At 44.7% G+C, this 27,025-nt stretch overlaps 1 protein-coding gene across 2 annotated transcripts in view; it reads left to right on the top strand.

Moving 5' to 3' along the window:
* Positions 1–27,025, top strand: part of CLCN7 (Cl-/H+ antiporter 7) — a 66,865-nt gene that overhangs the window by 33,061 nt on the left and 6,779 nt on the right. For both annotated transcript variants that reach the window (XM_088448166.1, XM_088448165.1), the window contains 11 exons: positions 12,976–13,030; positions 14,419–14,479; positions 17,177–17,315; positions 17,419–17,512; positions 18,798–18,970; positions 19,491–19,542; positions 20,586–20,713; positions 21,027–21,112; positions 21,992–22,124; positions 23,443–23,502; positions 25,574–25,750. In XM_088448166.1, coding sequence (XP_088304292.1) covers positions 12,976–13,030; positions 14,419–14,479; positions 17,177–17,315; positions 17,419–17,512; positions 18,798–18,970; positions 19,491–19,542; positions 20,586–20,713; positions 21,027–21,112; positions 21,992–22,124; positions 23,443–23,502; positions 25,574–25,750 — 1,158 coding nt within the window. The remainder of the gene's footprint in view (positions 1–12,975; positions 13,031–14,418; positions 14,480–17,176; positions 17,316–17,418; positions 17,513–18,797; positions 18,971–19,490; positions 19,543–20,585; positions 20,714–21,026; positions 21,113–21,991; positions 22,125–23,442; positions 23,503–25,573; positions 25,751–27,025) is intronic.

The raw sequence follows: 27,025 nt of genomic DNA, 5'->3' as shown, positions 1-27,025 counted from the left end.
GCCAAATAAGTATCTCTGAAAAAAATATCAGCAAAAATATGTGGAGGAATTTGTGCCCTTGGAACGTGGAGCAGAGCTCCTGGAAAGTATGGAGTGCAGGAGAGACAATCCAAAGCAAAAATAGTATATGTGCTATGCTCCAAGAGACAGTCCGCAATGTAACGGAATAATATAGAATAAGAAAAATGTAACAAGTCTGGCAATCCCAAACCACCATCCACCCTGAGCAAATGTACCTTAGCTCTAGAAATACGAGAGCGTCCATTTCTCCAGGTAAATTTTTGAAACATTACATATATTTCTTTAATATCTGGCTTGGAAGTGCTAACAGGGGTCATTTGCATGGTGTGAGCTAATTTTGGAAAAATAATGGTTTTAATAACCGCAATCCTTCCTAAAACAGATCAAGGCAATAGCTGCCAGCTGTCTAATAATTTAGAAATCGCTGAAATCAATGGTGGGAAAAAGAATATAACTTGGAAAAACAAAGTGGAATATTGATTCCCAAATAATTAAATTGAGTAGTTACAATCCGCATTTCATTAAAGGGAGGTAGTAGTTGAAGAGTAGAAACATTAGGCCCTAGAGGCATCCGTTCAGATTTGTTTATATTGATTTCATATCCTTAAAATGACCCAAATTGTGAAATATGTTTAAAACTATCGGAAGCGAAGCAGCAGGGTCAGTTAAGAAAAAGCAACATATCGTCTGCAAACAATGCAATACGAAGATCTAGATTAATCAAAATACCTAAGATACTGGGGCGATTGTCGTAATGCAATGGCAAGTGGTTCCAGTACTATTGCAAATAATAGCGGTGATAGGGGACATCCCTGTCTTGTCCCTCATTGAATTAAAAAGGAATCTGAAAGGAAACCATTACACAGAATATTAGATGAGGGCTGTAAAAGTAATTTGAGGAATGCCAAATCTCTGCAGGGAGTTAAGCTGCATACACACGGTATGATATCTATGAACGATATGTACGATAACTATATCGTTCAACAATATATCGTTCATTTTTATGCAGCGAACGACCAATGATGCGCGTTCCCGCATGAGCGATAATGATAGCTATGATCGTCCGTATATGCAGGCCAACTTGCGCGATATCGTCAACTTTGCCTGTTCAAATATCGTTTATAGGGCCTGATTCAGACCCACTCGCGAGCGGCTGTCCGCTCGCAAGTGGGTCGATGGTCTGCACTGAGCATGCCCACGACGGAGGGAGCTCCGTCGTGTGCATGCGCCAGACGCGCCGAGCGAAGGAAAGTCCTTTGCTCGTTGTGTCTGATCAAAGGGGGCGTGCTGTCGATGTTGATTGACAGCACGCCCCCTTTGGTGGGCGTGCCGGGGGGCGTGCCTCCCTGACGGGGGCGTTCCCAAGGGAACGCCTACCGTCAGAAGCCGGCCCACTGACATCACTAGTGATGTCAGTGGGAGTGATTTTGGCTCTGATAGAGCCAAAATCACTCCGGGCCTTGCGTTTGAAAACCTCAACCGCAGGCTCCGGCTCGCAGTTTCGATGGTCACGGTGACCCACAGCTATACGAGCGTCCAGGAGGACGCTCCATAGTTATGGAGGACGGCGCTCATTCAGAGCGTGCGCTCTGCTCAGAGCGTACGGCTCTGAATGAGGGCCATAGTTTGATCATTTATATCGTTTGTTTTTTTTTTTTTTTGCCCCAACGACCAAACGATGCTTGATGCTCGGATGATATCGACCAGGTTAGCCTGTTTACTATAGGATCCTGTGATCGTTGATCGCAGGTCGGTATAGTAGTTTGCTGGTTGGTGCATGTGCTGGATGTTCGATATCAAACAGCCAGCACATGCAGGACGATCCGGCAACGATATCTGATCGTCCCGTGTGTACGGGATTTTTGAAAGATATCTTTCAAGTCGTTTGTGGTACAGATCGTACCGTGTGTATGTAGCTTTAAACAAATGATCCTGGGGCTCCAAGTCAAATCCTTTCTCCGCATCTAAAGATAAAATTGCCTTAGGTGGAGAACATTACTAGAAGTATGGACATCTCTCATAGCAGCCAACAATCTTCGAATGTTAACAGTAGAGTTTCTGCCAAGTATGAAACCTGTTTGATCAGGATGGACTATGACCGGTAAAACATGTTTCAATCTGTCTGCCAGTATCTTTGTCAACATTTTATAATCGACATTAAGTAGCGAGATCGGGTGATATGATCCTGGGTCCGATAAGTCTCTACCCGGCCTAGGAAGCACATGAAGTGTCGCAGAATTGAAATAAATTGGAAGAGAGTCGGAATTTAAAAGTATATTATAAAATTTGGTTAATATAGGGATAATTCTGGGGGCTAGGATTTTGTTATATTCAGCTGTAAACCCATCAGGGCCCGGAGTCTTCCCATTTTTCAAGTTCTTAATAGCTTGTGAGACTTCAGATTCAGTATTGGGAACTATTACAGAGTCTGTCTTTGTAGCAGGAACTTGGGGGAATTTACACAGTTTCCCCAAATTGCGAAACAGTCTGAAGAGAGGAAGGAGGGGGGTGAGAATACAAATTAGTATCAATTTTGAAAGATTTTTATGCTATCTGGGCATTTGAGGTCGTTAACGACCCACTAGACGAGCGAAGAGGGCGAACAACAAATGGAGGTCTCTGTCCCCAAAGTAGATTAGTGAGAAGTCTGCTAGATATATTGCCAAATTTATGAAACCTATAGTCTTTCAGAAAAGAGTAACTACTCTCCAACTTGGAAAGGAGACCTTCAAAATAAGTCTTAGATCCAAGATAACGGGCTTTAGTAATAGAAGTATTAGCAGCCTGGTAATCCTGAAAGGCCGAGGTTAGAGCCTGTTGGGCTTGTATATATTCTGTTCTCCTGGTTCGTTTTGCGGAAGTGGTATGAGAAAAAATAGATCCTCTAAGCACTGCCTTCGACGCTTACCAAAACCGTACCAGGTCATTATCAGCAGTCAACATGTATCTAATCTATACTCCTCCCAAATAGTTCAATTTTTTTTCGAACTTTTAAGGACTGTAATAAAACCGATGGAAAGCGCCAACATTCACTCTCAACCAAATCAAAGCATGGTCTGATAACTGAATAGGTCCCATTTTGATTTTAGGGATTTTTGGCAACAGATCAACAGAACATAACACATAGGGCCTGATTCAGACCATTTCGCTATCTGCGTATGCTCGCTAGATGCGTATGCAAATTTGTCAAAGTGACCCCACGGGAAGCGATCGCTTGTCAAGGCATAAGTACGCCCACCATGTTTTAGCAAGCGGCCATTTTGTGTATGCGTGCGCCCAATCGCACAGGCAGAGCTGCCCACTAGCAACACGTCATCTACAGGAAGTGTATTAAAACATTGGTACATCGAGCACCATCGGATGTGAACGCAGTGCTTGAGGTAGCATCACCTTACCGCAAGCATTGCGAGGAAATCAGTTTAATGGCATGTGACATGTACTATGACGCTGCCTGTTAATTATGCACGCCTCTAAAACGGCGTTGAAACACTCAGGCACGCCTGCGTTTGCATCTCCAACCCCCCGTTATTAGTGACCTGCCCCTGTTACCACCCGCAAATGGCCTCTCCTGTCACTCATTACCCCGGGCTGCCTTTGTTGGGCGAGCGAGAGGGTTGCGATTGCAGTGTGTAGTTCGCACGCGCACAGAACGAAGATTGCGAATGCGCGTACACAGAACATCGGGCTGCTTGCGAACGTACAGCGCGGGCGAGCGGCTCTGAATCAGGCCCATAGTCTATTCTATACAACGTTCCATATGCTGCAGATAAACATGAAAATTCTTTCTCAGTAGGATGAAAAAGTCTCCAAATATCTAATAGATGTAAGCGTGGAGCAAATGTTGGAACGCCTAACTTAGGTGGTTTTACTCTACATCTAGTTGGAACCTGTTTATCTAACTGAACAGAGGAGATTAAATTAAAATCGCCACAGACAATTAATGGTGTCCGCATAGGGGTTAAATTTTGCTGATAGTGTCTGAAAAAAGCGCTTAGAGTAAATATTCGGGGCATATATATTACATCATAAATACTTCTGGCCTGCTAAAGTTATTTCACACAAAAGATAATGACCGTCAGGGTCAGCCTCAGTGAAAAGGGGTGTAGTAGGTATTACCACCGGCCGCATGCGGCAGCTCGACAAGGGTGAAGATCCCGATCGTCCTAAAGGTAAGTATAAACTAACCTAATTTAACACCCTAACCCTCCTTTAGGGTGCCTAACCTCCCCCCCGTGCCTAAACCCAACCCCCCCTTCCCCGCAGCCTAAACCTAAGTCCCCCGGGGGTGTGCCTAACCCTAACCTCCCCCCGGGGTGCCTAACCCTAACCCCCGCTTCCCCTAGCCTAAACCTAACCCTCTTGGGGTTGGTGCCTGACCCTAAGCTCCCCGGGAGCCCTTAACCCCCCCCCCCCCCCCGCAGCTGTCTGCGCCCAGCTTACCTTTGTTCGGTATGCCGGTCGTCTGTCTTCCGGCGTCTGGTTAATGACAGGCGTCGAGTTTTCCATGCCTGTCATTAGTACCACGCCGGGATTAGAGAGTCGGGAAGCCGGCGGTCGGCATTTAGACCGTCTGCTTCCAAACTACATCCCGTGAAAAAGCACCTCCACGGCAACATGTGCTTTATAAGAATGACAACACCACCTGGCTTTGGAAATATAGGGAGCTGAAGCCCGTACTTTCCATTTAAGCGCATTAAGTTTAACAATTTCACTTGCTACGGATTTGTTTCCTGTAAAAATACAACATCCAGTTGTAGTCTGTTGGCCTAAATAAAAATCTTTTTGCATTTTTGAGGAGTTAATTCCCTCCTATATTCTAAAATACTACCTTCCAAAATGACATTTCAGCGTCAATATATTATAAAAATATAATCTAGAGAACATCTCAAAAAAACAGCATCTTGATAGAACTTTAAATTTGAAGTGAGTAGAGCTCACACCTTGTCACAGCCTAGGAGGGGGGAAGGGGAGGGAAAGGAGAGAGACATACAGGGAAAACAGAAAACACAAAGAAAACAGAACCATATAGATTTTCCGAGCTGTGTGAAAAAGTACCAAAGAATGGCAACCGTTCCACAATGTACTTCCGTTCATATATTAATTGTCAAATAAACAATATAAAGCAATAAAATGGAGACATGCCCCACATCCAACAGCCTTAGCAACCATTTAAAATCTATAACATTACACCCAGGCATATTGTAACAAATCTGTGTTCTAGCGAATATACACAGATGAAATACAAGGAAAAAAATAAAAATAGAATTATGACATTCAAGTACCCGTATTAGGAAAATCTTACTCTGAATATAATACCGGTAGCGATGTTTCTTGCAAAAACATATATTGTCCCAGATTCTCAAAAAATTCCTCAAAATAGGTAAACGGCATTTAACATACAGGATACCTCAATCTTCAGTAGCACGGGAGGCCTCCTCCTCCTCCTCCTCCTCCTCCTCATCTAAGTAGCTCTGAGCGTCATCAACTGAAGTAAAGTCCACAAATGAAGAACCATCGTAGGTACGTAGACGTGAAGGGTAAAAAAGTGAAAATTTTCTATTTTGCTTGATTTAAGTGCGCACAAAGTCGGGAGAATGCCTTCCTGGCTTTAGATAACACTGCGGAATAATCCTGAAATATAAATATCTCATGACCGTCCCAAAAAAGATCACGATGAGGACGTGAGGCTCTCCAAAACAGTTCCTTGTGTAAATCGATTAAACAACGAAATAGTACAATTCTGGCTTTCACTCCGGGGTGCGTGTGTTGGGGTCCTACCCTATGTGCTCTCTAAATGATTAAATCAGAGCAAGGGTCCCAAATCTGTAATAAATCAGGTAACGTGGATTTTAAAATCTCAATAAGCGCTGCCCCTTTAAGGGATGCAGGGAGTCCCAACAACTCGCATATTATTTCTTAATCTATTTTCAAGATCTATCTTGCTCCATAATTGATTCTGTACACATTCCTGTTTAATACTTTTAGCTTTCAAGTCAGCCACATCAGAAAACAACTCGCCAACTCTCTGTTCAGTGATCTCTGGGCCTGATTCAGACCCGGACGCTATTTGCGTCCGCTCGCTGGCTGAAAGGGGCCGGCTATTTAAATCATGTGCTCACACTGCGTCGCGTACAGCAGCCCACTAAGTAATAGCGAGCGGCCGCACCTGTATAAAGACGCCCCTTTGCCACTCGCAACACACGTCATCTCTGGCAGTTGTAGGATTAATCGGGAACGTCGAGAGCCATCGGAGCTGCTCGCAGCGCTTGCGGTAGCCTTTTCCCACCACAACATTGCGAGCAGTTCTGGCTAAAATACAACCCAGTCACGTGTGTAATGACGCCACTTTGCTAATTATGCACATCCATTAAACGCCGTTCTGACGGTCGGGCACGCCTGCGTTCGCACATCCTCACCCCCGTTTTCAAGCACCTTCCCCTGTTACCACCCACAAACGGAGCTATCTGTCACCCAAAATAGCGGCCCGACTGCGGGCTACGGGTGAGCACTTTCCCATCGCAATGACTGGTTCGCGCACGCACATTGCGATTCATGCGCAGATTGCAAAAAATCGCTCAGTGCGAGCGCAGCATAGCGTCAGGGTCTGAATCAGGCCCTCTATCTTTTGAGTGAGCTGTGCAATCTGCACAGTATTACTAACTCTGTGCCTGCAACAGCGGTCCCATAGCTTCCCTTATGGCAGTTATCATATCCTCATGTGTAACTGGAGTATCGGGAAGAGGGAGCTGCGTGTACCGGAGAGCTCGGAGGAGACTGCGACGGAAGGCCCACCCGATCAGCTAAGGAGGTGAGGAGTCCGTGTTCTCAGCCGCGTCAGACGCCATATTGGAATCTCTGCCTCGTCTCTGCTGGTGCTGCTTTTTCCTGGGCATTAAGGGAGAGAAATACCTCTCCATATAGGGCTGGGAGCCTGCGGTGACGGTATGGGGGTATCCAGGGGTGATTTGGAGGCTAACTAGTAGCCGTGAAATGAGGGTTTCAGCTGTGTGTAACGGAGCTGCTCCAGACTGCAGCCTCACATGTCGGAGGCTGAAGTTCCTTATCTGATCAGTTGTCAAGCACCTACCCGACGGTTAGGGTTAGGCACCAGGAGGGAGGGTTAGGGTTAGGATGAAGAGTAGGGTTAGAAAAAAAAAAATGTTGACCATTTTCATGTCGACCTTTTGACATTCGTACCTGTTGACCTTCTTACATGGCGACCTTTTGTCCCTGTCAACCTATTGCCTGTCTAACATCTGGTGTCTATCTAGACATTGTCTACCTTTTTACTGTAGATTTTTCAATCCATAACCGCGCTGGGTGTTGGTGGTAGTGCTGAGAGCTGGAGACCAGAAGAATTTTGCAGGCTGCGCTGAGTGTTAGTGATAGTGCTGGGAGCTGGTGACAGAGATGAGTGTAGTATGCAGCGCTGGGTGTTGGTGGTAGCGCTGGGAGCTGGTGACAGAGATGAGTGTAGTATGCAGCGCTGGGTGTTGGTCTCGGTGCTGGGAGCTGGTGACAGAGATGAGTGTAGTATGCAGTGCTGGGTGTTGGTGGTAGCGCTGGGAGCTGGTGACAGATGAGTGTTGTATGCATCGCTGGGTGTTGGTCTCGGTGCTGGGAGCTGGTGACAGAGATGAGTGTTAAAGGGGGGTATCCACTAGACGATAAAGTTGAACGATTATGATAAAATCGTTCGATAATCGTTCAAACATCGTTTGCAAATCGTGCAGTAATTGTTTCTAACGATGTACGATGCGCGCTCCCGCTGGTTGTTTGATCGTCTCCTCCATCGACTGAACATGCAGGTCAATTTCACTTGATTGCTTACAAATCGTTTACACATTGTTCATGCTGAACGATCAAACGATGAACCACTGTCTGACCACTATAGCTGAAAGCTCGCAATCACAGATTAAGACAACATAGTTTATTGTTAGATCTTTTGCAAATCGTTTGCAAATCTTTTGCATATTGTTCAGAGTGGAAGATCATATTTCAAGGGAAACTTCAAGGGAAAATCGTTAAGAGGTTGGACAGGGATAAAATCGTCTAATGGATGCCCCCCATAACTTTCACTTTTTAATACTTGCTGCAAATTTTTTGCAGACAATTACAGCCTGAAGTCTGGAACGCATAGACATCACCAGACGCTGGGTTTCATCCCTGGTGATGCTCTGCCAGGCCTCTCCTGCAAATATCTTCAGTTCCTGCTTGTTCTTGGGGCATTTTCCCTTCAGTTTTGTCTTCATCAAGTGAAATGCATGCTCAATCGGATTCAGGTCAGGGGATTGACTTGGGCATGTATGGCTGCCAATGGAACTGGTTCCCTTGTATTTATTGATGATGTGACTGCTGACAAAAGCAGCAGAATTAATTCTGAAGTGTTTCGGGCAATATTATATGCTCATATTCAGTCAAATGCTTCAGAACTCATTGGACGGCGCTTCACAGTGCAGATGGACAATGACCCGAAGCATACTGTAAAAGCAACCAAAGAGTTTTTTAAGGCTAAAAAGTGGAATGTTATGCAATGGCCAAGTCAATCCCCTGACCTGAATCCATGTTTCATATCAAAGCAATTGTGGTGGTGAATAGAGGCCAAAATATGAAAATTCTGTCAATGTCCCAATATTTATGCACCTGACTGTATATAGTAGCAATGAACCCTCTCATTTTATCTTTAGGAATAAAAAGTAGAATTGTATTCATTAAAAAAAAAAAAAAACCCCCACTGAAACACTGGTGCCACCGACTCTGTATAGTTCAATAACCTCTGCATTATGGAAATTGCGAAACACCTGCAAATGGCTAATCAAAAATCTGCTACTGTAGACATAGAAAATAGCAGCTTTATCGTTCAGTCGTCCAAAAAAATCATCCAGTTTCATCGCCAAAACGATGAACGATAACTACCAATGCGCGCTCCCGTTTGCAGTTGGTAGTTGCCGTTCATCGCCCCGAAGCTCCCGTCCAACTTGACGGTAATATCAGGTTGAACATGTTCGGGGCTGAGGGAGGGAGCCCAGCACTGAACGAAATCGTTCTTGATTTCATTCAGTGTTTGTGCTCAGTGTTGTTAACGACACTGAGCATACCCCTGCTGGGGACACACGGGACGATGTCATTCATGAAACAAATTGTCCAGTGTGTACGCACCTTTGCCGTCCCTCTCTCTGTTATCATGTCTTATGCAGCATATCCTAACACAGTCCATCCCAAACCTTACAAATCACGGCGTCCTAGATTATCAGCATTTTGCTCACGACACCTAGAGGCCAAACGTTTCCCATTGAGAAATTTAGAAAGAATATAAAGTACATTGTGCTTACCTGTCATCCTTAGGTTCAGTTATGTGGTGGTGGACAGAGTTGTGCTTCTGTTTGCCCACACATTTTATGATTGGCAGCCACGATCACTGGTTTTGCCCATTACACTGACCATATAATTTGATTTAGTTCTGGACCACCAACCCGTGGCACCCCTGCAAGTGCCCAACTGCTCCTCAGGGTGCCACTGCACCCAGTTTGGGACCCACTGGTCTACAGTGTTTTGCATGCTCTATACCAGGGGTCTTCAACCTTGGCCCTCCAGCTGCTGTGGAGCTACACATCCAAGCATGCACTGCCATAGTTTTAGCATGCTGTTATATCAAAAAGGTGGCAGTGTATGCTGGGATGTGTAGTTCCACAGCAGCTGGAGGGCCAAGGTGGAAGACCCCTGCTCTATACAATGGTTAAGAAAGTCATACAGCACCATCTGTAGGCTGTATTAAGTATTGCATTCTGATATTTAAAGACTATCTTCCACCTGGCAATAGAATGGAAGTCTTTGTTTAATTACAGTATCCAGCCCAGTAACAAGCATTGTGTAGTCTGACAACACAACTTGCTTTCTGAGTAGGAAGCTCACACCCAAGCTGGCTTCTTACATACAGTACGTGCATAGCACCAAAGAATGCATATCAATATTATACTCTCTCCAGAGAAAATAAGAAGAAAACTATGTGTGAGACAGAAAATAACATTATAGGACCTGGTGACAGACCTGCTTTAAAGAGATGTGTGAGAGCCAAAATTACTAGAACACACTGTTGGATTTAATCCATCTACAGCTCTCTACTGTTCCTCTGACAGAGAGAGGACTAATGTGGGGCAAAGATCAAAGAGAAGAATATGGAGCAAAAGGCAGCGGGAATTGAAAAATTATGCTATTCTAAGTACGGACACCCCACAAATTACGCAGCCGTGGCGCAGACTGCTTGCACCTCTAATGCTGCCTACACATGGTACCATCAGTCAGCGATAACGATATCGCTGACTGATCTCCCTGCACCTTCCCGGTGTGCTGGATAATCGATATTGTTCATCCAGCACACCACCAACCCACCAACGACGGGCCAGCGACGACATCGACCAGGTTGGCTTGCATGCACGGCCGATGGGCGATATCGTTATCGTCCATACGTGCCCGCGCATCGCTGGTTGTTTGAGGGTTGAAAGGCACCAAAAATGTAACTATCTGATCGTTAACGTTATCGCTCATATCGTGTATTTTTGTCGTACCGTGTACATGCACCGTTAGAGAACACCTTATAATTCAGGATAATGGCTTTATCAGCCATAACATTACAGCCAGTCAAGTTAAAACCTGATGGTGAAATGGTCCATAAGTTACCACTTCCATTTATTGAGGAAGATGCCATGTGACACCTACTTGCAATCAGCTGGCACAGGAAACTCAAAGTAAAGTGATCACTTTACTTTTACACTTTGCAGGGATGGGCAGAATGTGTATTTTAATACATCCTGGCGGTACATAATATTAGATTAAAGTGCCCCAATACATGATATGACACACATAAGTGCCCTAATACATGATATGCCACACTATAGTGCCCCAATAGCTAATTAAGTTACACACATATAGATTGTAAGCTTGCGAGCAGGGACCTCTTACCTTTATGTCTGTTACTACTCAGTTTTTGTTCTATTAATGTTGCTTCCAATTGTAAAGCGCAATGAAATATGCTGCGCTATATAAGAAACTGTTGTTAATCATAATAATCTGTGTCCCCAATACACGATATGCCAAACATCTGTGCCCCAATAAATGATATGCCACACTATTGTACCCTAATACCTTATTATGCTGCACATCAGTGCCCCATAACATGATATGCCACACATCGATGCCTCCAATAAATGATATGCCACACTACAGTGCCCCAAAAGCTAATTAAGTCACACATCTGTGTCCTCAATACATATTCCAAAATACAGTTCCCCAATATATGCCACACTACAGTGCCCCCAATACAAGTTATGTCACACTACAGTGCGCCTAATACATAATTATGCCATACATAGGTGCCCCCAATAGATAATATGCCACGCAGCAGTGTCTTCAATTCATTCAGGTTGATGCAGAGGCTGTGGATTCAACGGGAATACAGCAGGAAGCTTGGTATCCAAGCGTCCAGTCTCTCAGTACAGGAAGAGGCACAGCACAGACCACCTCCAATCCAAAGTGCTCTCATCCTGCGCTCAGCCTGGTGCTGCTAAAGGGGGCAGGGCGCATTCTTCACATAAACTTTGACATGGTCATAGCCCAGACCTGGCCAACCTGTGGCCCTCCAGCTGTTGTTAAACTACAAGTCCCAGCATGCTATACCGGCTGATCGGTGGGGGGTATTCTGGGACTTGTAGTTTCACCACAGCTGGAGAGCCACAGGTTGGCCAGGTCTATTGTAGCCCATTCCCATCTATCCATCCCACCACAGCCAGTTCATCATTGGAGTAGAGTAGCAAATACACATTAAAGCCTGTTTATATGATACCCTCCTCCTCTAGTCAGTCTAATCTGCTAGAATAAGTGTGGTAGTTTACTAGTTTAACCCTAGGAAGGAGCACACGTGTAAAGGAGGCAACATTTCTCCTGGTACTACTGCCCTGCTCGTCTGGGGTCACCGTCTGTTTGTGATCTTTGCAAATTATAAAGCTTTATTGTGGAGCCAATTACTCTTCCAGATCAAAGACTAGTACAAAGGGATGAGTTATATTTTGTTTACTGCCTAGGTAGCAGGCTCAGATAATGTTGGCAGTATTAAAGCTTCCATTTAGAAATAGACTTGTGCGACAGTGCATAGAAAAAAAATATCTATTCTCCTGGCTGCCTCTGCATTTATACGATTTAATTGAATCTTCATAAGTTAGTGAGTAGACATCGGAATTGTTGGGTGTCTGGTTTGAGGGCTTGGAGGAACCAAGAGTAGAGGACACACATGACTGATTGTTTCTGGTAATAGCCTGGAATTGTGTGCGTGCTGCTGGTTACATCATAGTGCCCCTGGATTATAGGGAAAGACATCTTCTAGACATATTGTAGGAATTGTGAGATGCACAAGTCAGGAGTGAGGTCTCATGATCTTACTGACCTTTCTCCGCGTGTTCCGTACTCTGTATGGTCCTCTCTGCTGATTTGTGAACCTGTCAGTCGCTAAATGCTCTTACTCCTGGGATTATTAATGTTCTCAGCCACAAATGAATTTCAGCAGCTATACATCAAAACTACAATGACGGTGTTTGTATGCGGTGTGTGTGAACCTAATGCAGGGGTCCACCAGGGAAATATGACTATTTTTCCTTACTTTACGAAACATTCATAAGAAACATTCATGAGACTATTGCTTATTAATTGACTAAGAACCAGGGTCATTAGTAAGGCACGGGGCACCAAGTGCCTCAGTGGTGTTACTGGTTCCTAGTAAACGGATAGGCTGCATTTTCATTGACAGGCATAGGTTCAGCCCACGCAATGACTGCCTCAGCGAATGCCCTAGTTCCTAGTAAAATGATAGGATCTTTCCTCTTGAATATTGGCTGTGTATTTCGTAATGGTAGAGCCCAGATATGGTTCAGTACTGATGGGTTGCTATGTATTGTTCTTTTGCAGGAAAACAGCTACAAGTACTTTGAACTTCCAATCTTTATTGGGATGGGAGCAGTAGGTAAGTTTGTAACAGAAGAGCCAAACACTTCACTAGGACTCTGGTCAAAGTGATGTAAAAGCTTTTGTCGAAGATAAATCGGAATGATGTACTAACTAACTGAGTAAGGAAATGAGCGAATCAAATCCATAATTAATTAATTAGAAAAGGGCCTGATTCTAGGAGATTGCCAAAAAATATAATATATCCCTAAAACCACTAATGCACTTATGCATGAAATTGCTACATGAGCGCGCACTGAAAGACGGAAAACAAAAATGTGTTGACTCTCAAAATTAGTTGGTAGATGAAACAAATATGCTGCCAGTCTGTCTGCTACACTGCCACTGGCTAACGACTCTCCTCATGTCACATGGTGGCAGATAAGGGATAAGGAGGGGGGGTGATCTCACAGTGAAGAAAGAGCCCAGGGGGGCATTCCAAAGCCTCTCTGCTCACTACATGTTGTGACTGTGGCTGCCATGGTAGATTACAGAATTATAGATCCTTTAACAGAAGCCTGAAGAAACAAAGTATGAAGAAATACTAAATGCTGACCTCCAATAGCTTGCCACAATGATTGCTGAATAATAAAAAAAAAAAGCCCCCCCCTCCATCGGATTGCTGCTGTACTATAATTACTGTATTACCTGCGCCATTTACTATCCTCAACAAATTCTTCAGTGCCGGCAAGCAAGAAAAATGTAAATAAAACAAGACTTAAGCACCGTGCAATCTCGTATGAAAGACTTCACGTTGCTCACTACCTGTGGAAATACCTACCCCGCATAGCCGAGGGAGACTGGAGGAGTTGGCGGAAAGAGTGGTAAGACATGTCAGGTGTTTGTGAGAGAGGTACTTGTAAAGATGTGGAGTTTGAAGGACTGCTTGAACTGAAGGGTGGGGGAGAATGCGGGGGTAGGTTTTCCACAGGTGGTGAGCAACATGGAGAAGTCTCTGAAATGGGATGGAGAGTTGGTCATCAGGGGAAGAGGGATCAAAGAGGGTTATGCATCTGAAGCTCAGCTCCGATATGTATGGGGGAGAAGAGCCTGAATTGTATAGTAACGGAGATGGGTAGCCAGTGGCAGGATTTACAGGGCGAGAGATCTCATTCCTGCTGTACGTTTTAGGATATTTTTTGCTTTATAGCAAATTACATGATGAAACTTGGTTTTCTGATTACTGTTTATAATAGTGAATGCCCCTTCTCATTTTTTTTTTTTTTTGTTAGGTGAATTTTTACACACTCCTTTTATTCTCATCTCTATAGTTTAATAATTTAATCTTGACACTTTGCAGATGTGGTTCCATAATAGTCTTCTGTCCTACACCTTTGGTGGCTACACATGCTTCTTTTGTTTTATTATAGTAAATGACTCCTTGTTCACTTTTTTTTGGTCTTGCAGGTGGCATGCTGGGAGCTCTGTTTAATGCTTTGAACAACTGGCTGACCATGTTCAGGATCAGGTAACCTGAAGTCCCACCATTCATCTTTTCATATGGACTTGTTTTTGCTCGAGTCTTTATCTTGTCCTCCAGGCCACACATTGTGGACTTCGTTTTAGATGTTTAATATTTGAGGAGTTTACTTGACCACCTATGGTCTGTAGGTCAACAGAGTTCAAGCGAAGAAGATTCTAGAGTCTAAGTAGTCTTCGTCTTACAAAGCAAGTTGTCTATCTTGAATGTAACAGTAACCAATTTGCACTTCAGTTCTTATGGAGATTCTATGGTAGCATTTATAAAAACAATATTTCTAGCACAGCTTAGAAAGTGAAGGTAGACATCTGACTTTGCAATAGCCAAACACTTTTCTGCCCCAATTCCTAAAGAGCAGTTTTCCTAAATGTTGCCCTAAAATGTCTACGACAGATAATCCTGATCATTTGTAAGCCAATCAGGCTCGAGCCTCTGCCTCCCCCTACACGCACCCTAAACCTAACCCTCCCCCTAATCCCAGATACTTACCTACGGGATGCCGGCGGGAGGGATACTCTAGCCGGGATCCTGATGCCGGTATTTTGACCAAGTGCACCCCGCATGCCAGCATGCTGACTACCTCCCTTAAAAACCTGGTCCTCTGGGGTGCCTTAAGGACTGTGTTTCGGAACCTCTGGCATACATGGTAGAAACAAACTGACTGAGGTACTAATTAAATCACCAGTGCTTACGTATGGATATCCTGAAAACCTACACTGTTAGGGTGCCTTGAGGACCGAGTTTGGGAACCTCTATTTTAGGCTGAATGTCTGCAAAAATCTAGTGGAAAGTCTTCCCAGAAGAGTGGAGGTGGTTCTAACATCAAAGGGGAATCCAACTCAATGGTAATGCCCATGGTCTTTGATTGAGATGTTCAGCGCAAGATTGTGTTCTGGTGTCCACGTATGTTTGACCATGTATTGTGTACCTCATCTAAAGAGGACCTGTCTCTTTCTTTTTTTTTTTTAATATATATATATATATATATATATATATAGAGCTGAGCTCTGTATAAGGTTTATATGCTTTAGTCTGTCTTTCTGTAGTATCCTGCAGTAGACTTAATAATAACGCTAGCCTGTGGTGTGCATTACAATGAATCATGTCAAAATACATATATTCCATTCATGAAGGTTGATACAATGTAATTTTATGTTCAGGTGTGAAATTATCCCTGAACTTTCCGCTCTGCAATAATGGGGGTGTAGGAATTTTATAGTCATGCTTTTTAAATATTAGAGAAGTGTTTTATTTTAGGGGGGAGGGGGATAAACTCCTGGTTTTTGCATTAGGCTCCTGGAGAATTACTTTACTTCCAGCAGTAATTGGATAAGTGTTATTTAATTCCTTCCTTTTGTAGGATTGTTTTTCATCCATACCTAATGGTTTGGCCACTGATTTCCCGACATAAACGTCTTTTCTTTTTTGATTATTAGAGAAACCTAAGTCCATGAATGATTTATGTGAATGAAACGTACACTTGGATATGGCATCGTGCGTGGGTGTCTGTTGCCCGTACACGTTTTTTTTGTGTGTCAAGTGCTGTTACAAAGCTTAATACAAACTACAGAATCAGATGTACTGACTAAATGTTTTTCTCAAATAGAATGGTGGTTGTGTTTTTGTTTTTTGTTTTATTTAGGTTTCCAGGGAGAAAGGTCAGGCTTTACTGACCTGTCTCACTGTGCTAGGGCATCCGGTCAGAATATCAACAGTTACAAAGTCGACATAATTCTGCATGTCGACAGGCATCCTGTTGACACGTTCACGATGACGACATCTTAAATGTCAACATTCTCACAAGGCCAATAGTTAGGTTTAGGTGCCTCTGGGAGGAATACGCACCATAGGGAGGTTAGGGTTAGGCGAGGGAAGGGGGGCGGATTTAGGGTTGGGCACTAGGAAAGGTTTGAGGATAGGGGGGTAGTACTCACTGTATCTCTGTGACCTCGGGGACCCAGAATCTCCACTGCCGCCCAAACCAGCTAAGTGACCACCGGGTCAGGGACCTAGGGGCATTGTCTCGACATAACATACCACACTCCGGTGCTAGGTAGTTACTGCCCACTATTAAAGGTCCTGAGAAGGGTATGCCTGCAGATTACACAACTGTGTGGCCACACCGTGACGCCCCCCACAGTTCAGTGAGATGGGACAGTAGTAGGTGCATGGTGCCGGAAGAAAACCACGTTTTTTTTAATACTGTTATATTTTGGTTTTGCTTGTGATTTTATATCTTACCAAATATTATCGTAAAATTCCTTTCATCATAAATTTATTTTTTAAAAGGTTTACATGGCTTATAAAGGTTATATACTATATAAAGTAGTATTTTCTTTCTCTGTTTGCTGTATTTCATTTAGTAGGACAGTTTCTGATTTCGTTTTGGTTGCCTAGGGCAGGACCTCGGCTGTTACTGGTGGGTGGGTACTGTTGGCATCATTTTACTATTTGGAACCCATTACATTTTGACTCCTCACCCACAACATTTAATCAAAACAAAATTCTGTTTTAAATAGAACAAGATAACTAGTCACATTTATTAAATCTTTATGCAGAACTCTCCCTTGTTAGGATACCAGGATTGGGGATGTTTGGCCTCTCCGGGTTAGTTTCCGCTCTCACTATACTGGATTAAAGTCATTTGTGGGCTGTGTAATAATCGCTGACGCTTTATCTCCTCAGGTACTTACACAGCCGGGGCCTGCAGGTGATTGAAGCCATGTTGGTGGCGGCTGTGACAGCCACCGTGTCCTTTGTAATGATTTATTGCTCCTCAGACTGCCAGCCCCTGCGGGAGGGATCGGGCGAATACCCACTACAGGTACATAATGATTGTGGCTTTATCACTGTACATGTACAAATCTGCTGCTGATGATTGCGGTGGTTTTTGCACTTTTAAAGTTGTGCAATGTCTGTTTCCTCAGCTGTTCTGCGCAGATGGAGAGTATAACGCTATGGCATCTGCATTCTTCACCACGCCGGAGACCAGCGTCCGCAGACTCTTCCACGATCCAGCAGGTGAGGTCATATAGCCTTCCTAGTTCTGTATGGAGTGCAGCACTGCTACGTCATACAGCTAGCAATAGGCTGGAACCCAGAAAAGTTATTTTTAGCTCAGTTGTGCATATCGGTGTAAATCTCGTGTAAAGCGATCACTTTGAACAAGCGTTTTGTTGTCCATTTGATACCTAATGATGGAACGTGTTGGGCATTTGCTTCACAAAGCTATTAATTGCTTCTAGTCCTCAGGGGGTCATTCAGACCCGCTCGTGAGCGGCAGTACGCTCGCAAGCGGGTCGATGTTCCCCCACTGCGCATGACGGAGGGAGCTCCGTCGTGCGCATGCGCGAGACCCGGCGAGCGACAGGCTCTCCATCGCTCCGGGTCTCGCACCAAAGGGGGCGTGCTGTCGATGTTGATTGACAGCACGCCCCCTTTGGTGGGCGTGCTTGCCAGACGGAGGCGTTCCCATGGGAACGCCTACCGTCTCAAGCCGGCCCCACTGACATCACTAGTGATGTCAGTGGGAGTGATTTTGTCTCTGATAGAGCCAAAATCACTCCAGGGCTTGCGGCAGCGAGACCCTACCGCAGGGTCTCCGTCGCAAGCGCGATGGTCAAGACCATCGCGACCATCTTCATGGACGCTCACTATAGCTGTGGGTGGTAACCCACAGCTATGCGAGCGTCCATGAGGACGCTCCAAAAAAAGGTAGGAGGGCCCTGATTCAGGGCGAGCGCTCTGGTCAGAGCGTTCAGCTCTGAATCAGGCCCTCAGTCTCTTCCCTTCTCTTAGTTTGAGTCCCTCCTCTGATTCTCCTGCAATGCCAGTGGCACGCGGTGCATGTGTTTTTGCGGGAACGCATATAGCATGCTTTCTATTGGTTTAAAAAGAAAGATGGCTGCTGACACTGTATCCTCTGAGGAACGACTGTAATGGTTATAACATTTTGAATTCTTATGCTGATTTAGATCAGGGAAAATAAATCAGCGTGGCTTTGGATCTAGTCTGCTTTTAGGGCTCATTCACACAAGTGTTTTGCTAACGGGGGCCCAGGTAGAATATGTATAGAGCTTACGGTACTGCAGTCTTTGCATTTTGGTTCAAGGGTTCCGTTTCCTTTCTGTTTTGTTGCTGGTAAGTATCACAGCTGGTCTCATGTACCAAGACTTCCCGTCGCTTGGTGGTGATGCTTCAGATGGAAAGTTACCAAAGCACTTGTGTAAATGAGGCCTAAATATTGGGGTTCTGTGCTGGTCACCCAGTGAGCATAATGGAATATGTTGTTTTATGTCCTGCACAGGTTCCTTTAACCCTCAGACCCTGGGCCTCTTCACCCTGATCTATTTCTTCCTGGCGTGCTGGACATACGGCCTGACTGTATCTGCTGGCATCTTCATTCCGTCCCTGCTCCTGGGGGCTGCGTGGGGGAGACTATTTGGAATCCTTTTAACAAGCATTTCAAATGACTCCTATGTAAGTTTCTTGTGCCACCTGGGGAATTTCCTGTTCTATTCCATGTGGGCTAACTATAACATATTGTTTTTTTTAAGTTTTTCATGGTTAGATAGAAGCATCTGGGCGTTTGACCTTGTTTACATAGCTGGGCTTTTAACTTAGATTACCTTGAAGCTTTACCCAATAACTGTTCCAAACCCTGCCATATTATCTTATTATTGTGTGCACTTATAGGTCAGGCCGCCTGCTGTCCAGATGCGGTACTGCGGCACCTTTGGCAGAACTGCATTAAATAGGACATGTGGGATGGGGGGGGTTATGTGGTTTGCTTATTCTAAGAAATGTGAACAGCTTTGGTACGCTGCTTAGCCACTACATAAAGGAAAGATAAATGTAAGGAATGGAGCCAGTGTGTGCATTTCATGTAGGAGATTTTTACCATGTCACCGGCAAGTAACTGGCTTGCATGTAAAGTGTGACTTTCTCTGGACTTAGTGATGTTATTAATCCCCTGTCTCCCCCCCCCCCCCCTGTACAGTCATGGGCCGATCCTGGAAAGTATGCACTGATGGGGGCCGCAGCCCAGCTCGGTGAGTACTCCAGCAGACGGATGCAGTGCACACACAGGGCAGCTTGTTGTATCCTGTTGTGTGGAATGTAAGCATTTAGCAAATCTCCGTGTGACTGCTGGGAGCGTATTACCAGATGTAGGACAAAGAGAGGAATCATGTGCTTTTCATTGTGATGTGCCCTCTAGCGCTATAAAGTCTGTGCTTTGTGCAGTTGTTATCATTCTTTATTTATATGGGGCCACACCAAAGCGCTTTACAAATTACAGAAACCGTATGAACGAAACAAGAAAAAAAGTGACTTACTGTAAAAAAAAAAAAAAAAAGGGCTAGGATTATATACATCGCTGCTGCAGCAATCATAATACCCCAATATGCAGCAGGGCGGCAGGACTCAAGGGATAAGTGCCATTGTAGGCGATGGGGAAGAGCTGATAGTATAAGTGAGGGAAGGAAAAGCACATAAGGGAAGAGGGCCCTGCTCGTGAGAGCTTACATATTTTATGGTACAGCTACTCGCACACTGTAATAGGAATGGTCATTTACAAACCATTACAGTGCAGTGCAGACACTCTTTAGGGTCATCATGAGTTACTACCTTTGCGCAATTACGGGTTGAGTCTGAATACAGTTTAGATGCGTGCGAGTGGCGTTAGCTTTGCTCCAGCATACGAAAACATGATTATTTGAATAAAATATTTTAGTTACTGGTGTGTTACCTGCTTTGGACGTTATTTTTGCCGACACCGCGTCCTATTTTTAATTTTTTATCCTTGTAGTTTGTAAATGACCATTATTGCCTGAGGTCACAATCCGATATCATCCATTATTTCATTTCAGTAGTTTTCTAATTTTTAATGTACAGTTTCCATCTTTGTGACCGTTTTTTTTTGTAGTACAGTAGTAAAATTTATGGGCATTCTTGAGCGCACCTTGCTTATCGTTCCCAAACATAATGTCTTCGGTGGAATAGTAGATGGATTTTGAGTCACTGGGGCTGGACTGGTGGTTGGTGAGACTCTTTTGGCCTGGTCTACTCATTACGTCCCTGTTCTCCCCTCCAGGTGGTATCGTAAGGATGACCTTGAGCCTCACAGTCATCATGGTGGAAGCCACTGGAAATGTCACCTACGGTTTCCCAATCATGCTGGTCCTCATAACGGCTAAAATGGTTGGAGACCTATTTGTTGAGGTAAGACCCCCCCACCCCTTCCCCGAGCAGAGTAACTAAAAGGGACGGTCCAGGCACATGGACCTATGAAAGAAGAGTGAGATTTTGCTCATCCAGTATTTTAAAATGGTATACTTTTGGCTTAGAGATATGAAGATGATTGAGTGTTATGGGGTCTTTTACATATGGGAGAAGGTCATACGCCTGCTGTAACTATGAACATCCAACTACTTATCTTACTAGTGTGACATCACGAATTGCCATCTATGATGTCATGTACTAGTTAGTGAGTCTGTTCGGAGCATATAGTAAATTTTGGTGATCTTTCTTGCAGGGTCTCTATGATCTTCACATTAAGCTGCAGAGCGTTCCGTTCCTGCACTGGGAAGCTCCGGTCACCTCTCATTCCCTCACTGCCCGGTCAGTACAAACATCCGCTGTTATTCTCCCATACATCAAAATTATCTTTGTATTATGGAAGAAATCCATAGGATTATAATATAAAAGAAGGAAAATCATTGTTTGGCATTATTTGCCAGCAGAGGGGCTAATGGTCTATTCTTTACCTGGATAGGAACGGATCTTGCGCAGGTCTTTGCTTGGTTAGTTTGTGAAGTCCGGACTGCGCAGCATGCCGACTGACTGCATTTTGATATACTATTCATTGTAAGATAATCTCAGAATCCCAGAAGTTCTCAACCTCAATCCTCAAATTTTCCCAACTTGTCATGGTTGGAGGAATTCGGTCAGTGGAAGCAAGTGGGATAATTACTGTCCCAGCAAGTTAGATGAACTCACCTGTGCATGATTAAAAAAATACACAACACATGACCTGTTGGTGATACTGGAGGAGTGGAGTTGAGAACCACTGTCTTAGGCCTCCTTCTACTATAGAGGTGCTTCCTATATTTGTGTAGCATCTGGGGCTGTACACCCAATTCCCTGCTATTTTTGACTGTAAATATGGAGAACAGGAACATGGCCGCCAATCTCTGCGGGGTCTATTAATTCGTCCTCTACGCAGGATCTTCGGGGCAATTACACCCATCTCCCCAAGTGCTGCATTTACCAAATAGGGAAATTAGGCACCTACTTTAGGGCAGCACAGATGGTACTTGGTATGTTTATTTTTACCAATTAATGGAAACGGTTATTTGTTAGTTTCTCTTATTGTGGGGTAACCTCTGTTCTAGGTTTACTGCTTCCTTAATGACTTCCAATTGTATCAGCTGGTTTAGCGAATTGAGCGCATTAGAAGGTCACCTCATTCTATCTCAACGTGCTGGTGTTTTATTGCAGGGAAGTAATGAGCACACCGGTCACCTTCCTGCGCAGGAGGGAGAAAGTGGGCATCATCGTGGACAGCCTGAGCAAAACCACATCCAACCACAACGGCTTTCCTGTGGTGGAGAACAATGGCAGCACCGGCCAGGTGAGGAGGGGCGAAGTCACACAGGCATTATATTCAATAGGGAAGTTTTAAAGGCCATCTCCACAAATATTAGTGTTGAATGGAATGAGGGGACCTATAGTGAAATATAAAGCTTGACTGGCTTAAAACTTGATGGACTTTATTTAGTCCTCCATATAACGCAACAACGGTCCTAGCTGGAGGCCCTCTCTATTGTCCGAACAGGCCTACCTCAGGTTGTCGGAGACCACCAATTGTGTTAATGAGAAGCTCACCCAAGCATAGTACGGAATCCAGGGCAGGAGATAATCCCACCTGCTTTGGCTGAAGGTCAAGGTTAATGGGCTCTGATAACTCAAGTAAGGCCTTCCTTATGCACAGTGCGGCTTCAATTTTACAGGGTCCTGTGTCTGCAGCTCTTTACCTTCAGCCGGAATGACCCCCACTCCTTGTTCCAGCATCTCACATTGATACCTTGCTGCTAGAACGGTTTCCTGCTCCCCAGGACTTCACCTTTTCTTGTAACTGTTTTCTCCTTGAACTCTGCTCTCTGGCCTAGCGGGACACATGCTCTTATGGTGGGTACACACTGGGCGATATTACTGAGCGACTGCATGATTACGACATCGTAATCGTGCAATCGCTCAGTAATCGTGCACAAATCGTGCAATTTTTATGTCGGAAACGACCAGCGATGCGCACTCCCGCTGGTCGTTTCCGACATTGTCCATCGCCTGAACATGCAGCACAACCTGACGACCTCGTCAGGTTGCTGCATGTTGGGGAATGGGGGAGAGAGCGTGGCGCTGAACGATATCGTTAATGATATCGTTCAGCGGCTGTGCTCAATGTCATGAACGACATTGAGCACAGTCTGCCGGGGACACACTACACGATATCGCTCAGGGAGCATATCGTGTAGTGTGTACGCACCTTTACTCCTTTAGGTGGCAGCAGGGTTGGAATTCCTGTGTGCAGGCATGACTGATTCACAAGAAGAGGGGTGCTCTGCCCCCAACTTTGTTGGTTCTCTTTTCTGCCAGACTGCTGGCATAGAAGTACCAAGTACTCCAAGTCTCTCGGTCAGGTTGATTTACATTTCCATCGCAAGTGCTGGAAAGCGCAGTGGGCTGATGACCAATGACTGCATATATGGTTGATTATTAGCAGAACAGTCTTAATTCATTCTATGTAATCTGGTCATCCAAGCCAACCGCCAGATAACTGGACCTGCCTAAGTTAGGTCAGTACATCGTCACCATGTGCTCCTTCTACTAAGCTTTTATTTTACCAAGTTTTTTTTTTTTTGTGCCAAACCTGTTGTCTTTTCCCTCTGCAGGCGCCGCGATTATGTGGCCTGATTCTGAGATCTCAGCTGATTGTGCTCCTCAAACACAAGGTACAGCAATACGCTATCTTTTGTGCGCTTTAATGGGACTTTAGATCTGTTCTTAGATCGAATCCGAATTCCTTATAAGTTTTTTAAAGCATTCAAATCACAGCTTCCGTTACTGTCTGAGAACTAGAGATGAGCGGTTCCGTTTTGACTTGGTTCTTTTCTCCAAATTAGCGCAGATTTGGATTTGTTTGGAATTATCTTATTGGCTATCCAAAACACGTGAGAGCCAGATGGCCAATATGATGCCGTTTTTGAGATCTGAGTAATACCGAACTGCTTATATCTACTGAGAACATCTATTTATAATCATCCTGGGAATTGGTATGAAATACCGCCGGCCATGCGATTCCCGTCAGCGGCAGCCCGACAGGAGCAGAGTGCGACGCAGCGGAAGCCCGACAGCGCTGGAAATCCCGATCGTGGATAGGTAAGTATTTACTAACCTAACCTAACCACCCTAACCCACCTTAGGGATGCCTGACCCTAACTTCCCCCAAAGTGCCTAACCCTAATCCCCCCTCTAAGTACCTAACCCTAACCACCCCCTTCCCCGCTGCCTAAACCTAACTCTCCCTCCCCCTAGCCTAACCCTACCGGGGGGGTGCCTAGCCCTAAACCTAACCCTCCCCCCCGCGGCTGTCCGCTCGCGGCGCCCGGCATCCCTACGATCGGTATGCCGGGCGCCGGTCTCCCGGCGTCGGGGAAATGCGGGCGTCTACATCTAGACGCCCGGCATTTCACCCTTGCCGGGAAATGACAGCCGGGAAGCCGGCTGCCGGTATTTAGGCAGTCGGCTTCCCGATTGCCTCCTTCATCCTGTCTTCACATACAGTATATTTATTACTCCGTATGTGAGGCAATGGCACCCTCTGCTGGTTAACAGTAATAAATGTCTACTAATTATTTTTTTTCCCCCTCAAATCTCCCAATTGATACCAAGATCATTATCAACTTTTAGCTGCCTTATGGTTTAAATATAGCATTTAACTGTATCCACTGCCCCTCAGCTAAAAAAAAAATCTAACATTCTCTAGCAGGGATGTAGTAGGACAGCTCAGCAGTAAGCTTGCTGCCGACCAGTGTGTGTAGTTCTGCTTCAATCAAAGCTAGCAGATGTAAGCGGTTGTGAAAGCACTGGTACTGGTTTCCAGTCACTTCATAACTTATCTGAATGCTGCTTTAGATAATATTTGTAAAAAAATAAAATAGCTTTTTCAAGTGCTTTATTTCAACCAAAAGGACGTAGAAACCAACAGGGAAATGATTCATGATTTGCAAATAATCTTGTTTTCTCTTAGTGATGTGTTTTAGAGACTTTTAATAGGATTAATAGGATTTTACTTTGTTGCTGGATGTCTGACGGGTACGTTCTTGAGAAGAATGTACCACCGGTAACAAGCTGTTCCGTCAGTGCATACGCTATGTAAGGAAACAAGGGAAACGTACAAATTATAATGCCAATTTTCTCTTTTTACAAATGCTGTAACACCGCAAGGAATTCCTATATACAGGTGGAGTGGAACTTATTGTACACTATCCTGTCCAGTATTTTGCATAATGTCTTAAACGACAACCTGTTGTCCTGTAGAGGAAAAGGTGTGGTGTGCGCTCTTGAGGTTAAAGAGCCCTGGCAAGGATAGTACAAACAAAGCTGCTCCATCTGTCCAGGACACACAAGTTAAGACAAGATGCTGCATTAAACCCTTTTATAATAAATATATATATATATATTATATATCCTTTAGAATGTAAGTGCTTATGAGCAGGGCCCTCTACTCTCTTGTGCTTCTCCGTTCTCAACTTTCACCTACTTCTTACTCCCCACTAGGGCACCTAGTACTTGGTTGCTTTGCTCTGTTGCTTATCTGGCTGTTATGGTCGCTAATGTAGCAATGTATATTATTCTTGTTCTGTATTGTATTGTACTGTAAGTCACTGGTCAACCTATTTGTTTATGTACTTTTGTGAGGCGCTGTGGAACACTTGTGGCGCCGTATAAATAAATGATGATGATAATATTATGATGTGTGTAAAGTGAGTGCTTAATGAAACTCCCGATACCTTCTCGCAGGTTTTTGTTGAAAGAGAAAATCTGAGCGTGATTCAGGGGCGCTTGAAGCTGAAAGATTTCCGAGATGCCTATCCCCGCTTCCCGCCAATCCAGTCCATCCACGTGTCCCAGGACGAGCGGGAGTGTATGATGGACATGACGGAGTTCATGAACCCCACACCCTACACTGTACCTCAGGTATAGACCGTTCCCATATTCTCACCACTCGCACGTTATTATTCCGCATCTTAAAGCAGAGGTATCGCAAGGTTACGGTTTGTGTCTCATTCTGTGCTGGATTGCTTGTTTGGTGCACAATGTTTTTTTTCTGTAACGTAGCCTCGTATGCAGTAAATCCCAATGCACCAGGTGCAGTTATTGGGGATAAAAATCATATGTCAGCTAATTTTTGACTTTGGGTAGGCAGAGGGGTGATGCCATCATTCACTTCCGTAGTGCTCTGTTTTGAACACTGTGCAGGGTGTAGGAGCTGTGGGAGGCTCTTGTTATTGGGCCCGATCATTACGCAGGAGACCGCAGTTTACCAGGAGGTAACGGTGAGCACCTTGTGTACGAAGGGTCAAGCAAGTGTTCTGTCTGTGCATTAAATATAGCGGTATCCGTTCTCTTGGGAAAGAGGCGCTATAGAGATCTTATGTCATTGATCCTCATGTAAAGCAGCTACTATTTGGCTTATACACGGCTTCTCTATCACACTTCGGCCAACACTTCCAGCTCACACAACCTGCGCCCAGACATATTCTATAGCCCCATACCCAGTCATTGTAAGTAGTGACCTCCCAATGTCCATGCATGTAATACACAATATTCAGGGTTCCTCTACACCAGTGGTCCTCAAACTCGGTCCTCAGGACCCCACACAGGTCACGTTTTGCAGGTCACCCAGCAGGTGCACAGGTGTATTCATTACTCACTGACACATTGTAAAAGATCCACAAGTGGAGCTAATTATTTCACTTGTGATTGTGTGGAGACCTGGAAAACATGCACTGTGTGAGGTCCTGAGGACCGAGTTTGAGAACCTGTGCTCTACACCCAAGCATTGTGTGTCCATTTATACATATTTGCTTATCCACAACACAAACCTATCCCCTGCTTACACTCATCTTAAATAGCACCTTCCTCAATGAAAAGCCATGTAGTCACATTAAGTAGGGCTCCCTCTAGTGTCCAAATAAAGTATATACAGAATTCAGTGTGTGCCCAGGTATATTGAGTCCATTCATAACAGATGTGTGTATATATACCCTCTGCACCACAATGTTGTAATAGATGACCACCGGCTCCTGCAGCGACCAGTAATCTTAAATGGCAGTGTCAGGGCTTTCTTAAGGGTCTTAGCCAGCCTGTCAGTCTCCCCAGTATCCCGAGAGAATCTCCCCATTGTCCCGGTTGGACATGGACAGCGCCCAGACTGTTCCTACTCACTATGTAAAAAGTAGCCTCTGAGAT

The sequence above is a fragment of the Taudactylus pleione genome, unplaced genomic scaffold (genome assembly GCF_031769625.1).
Source record: "Taudactylus pleione unplaced genomic scaffold, aTauple2 ptg000451l, whole genome shotgun sequence".
Classification (NCBI taxonomy): Eukaryota; Metazoa; Chordata; class Amphibia; order Anura; family Myobatrachidae; genus Taudactylus; species Taudactylus pleione.
Note: the sequence above shows the minus strand (reverse complement) of the source record. Positions and strands in the feature narration are given on the sequence as shown.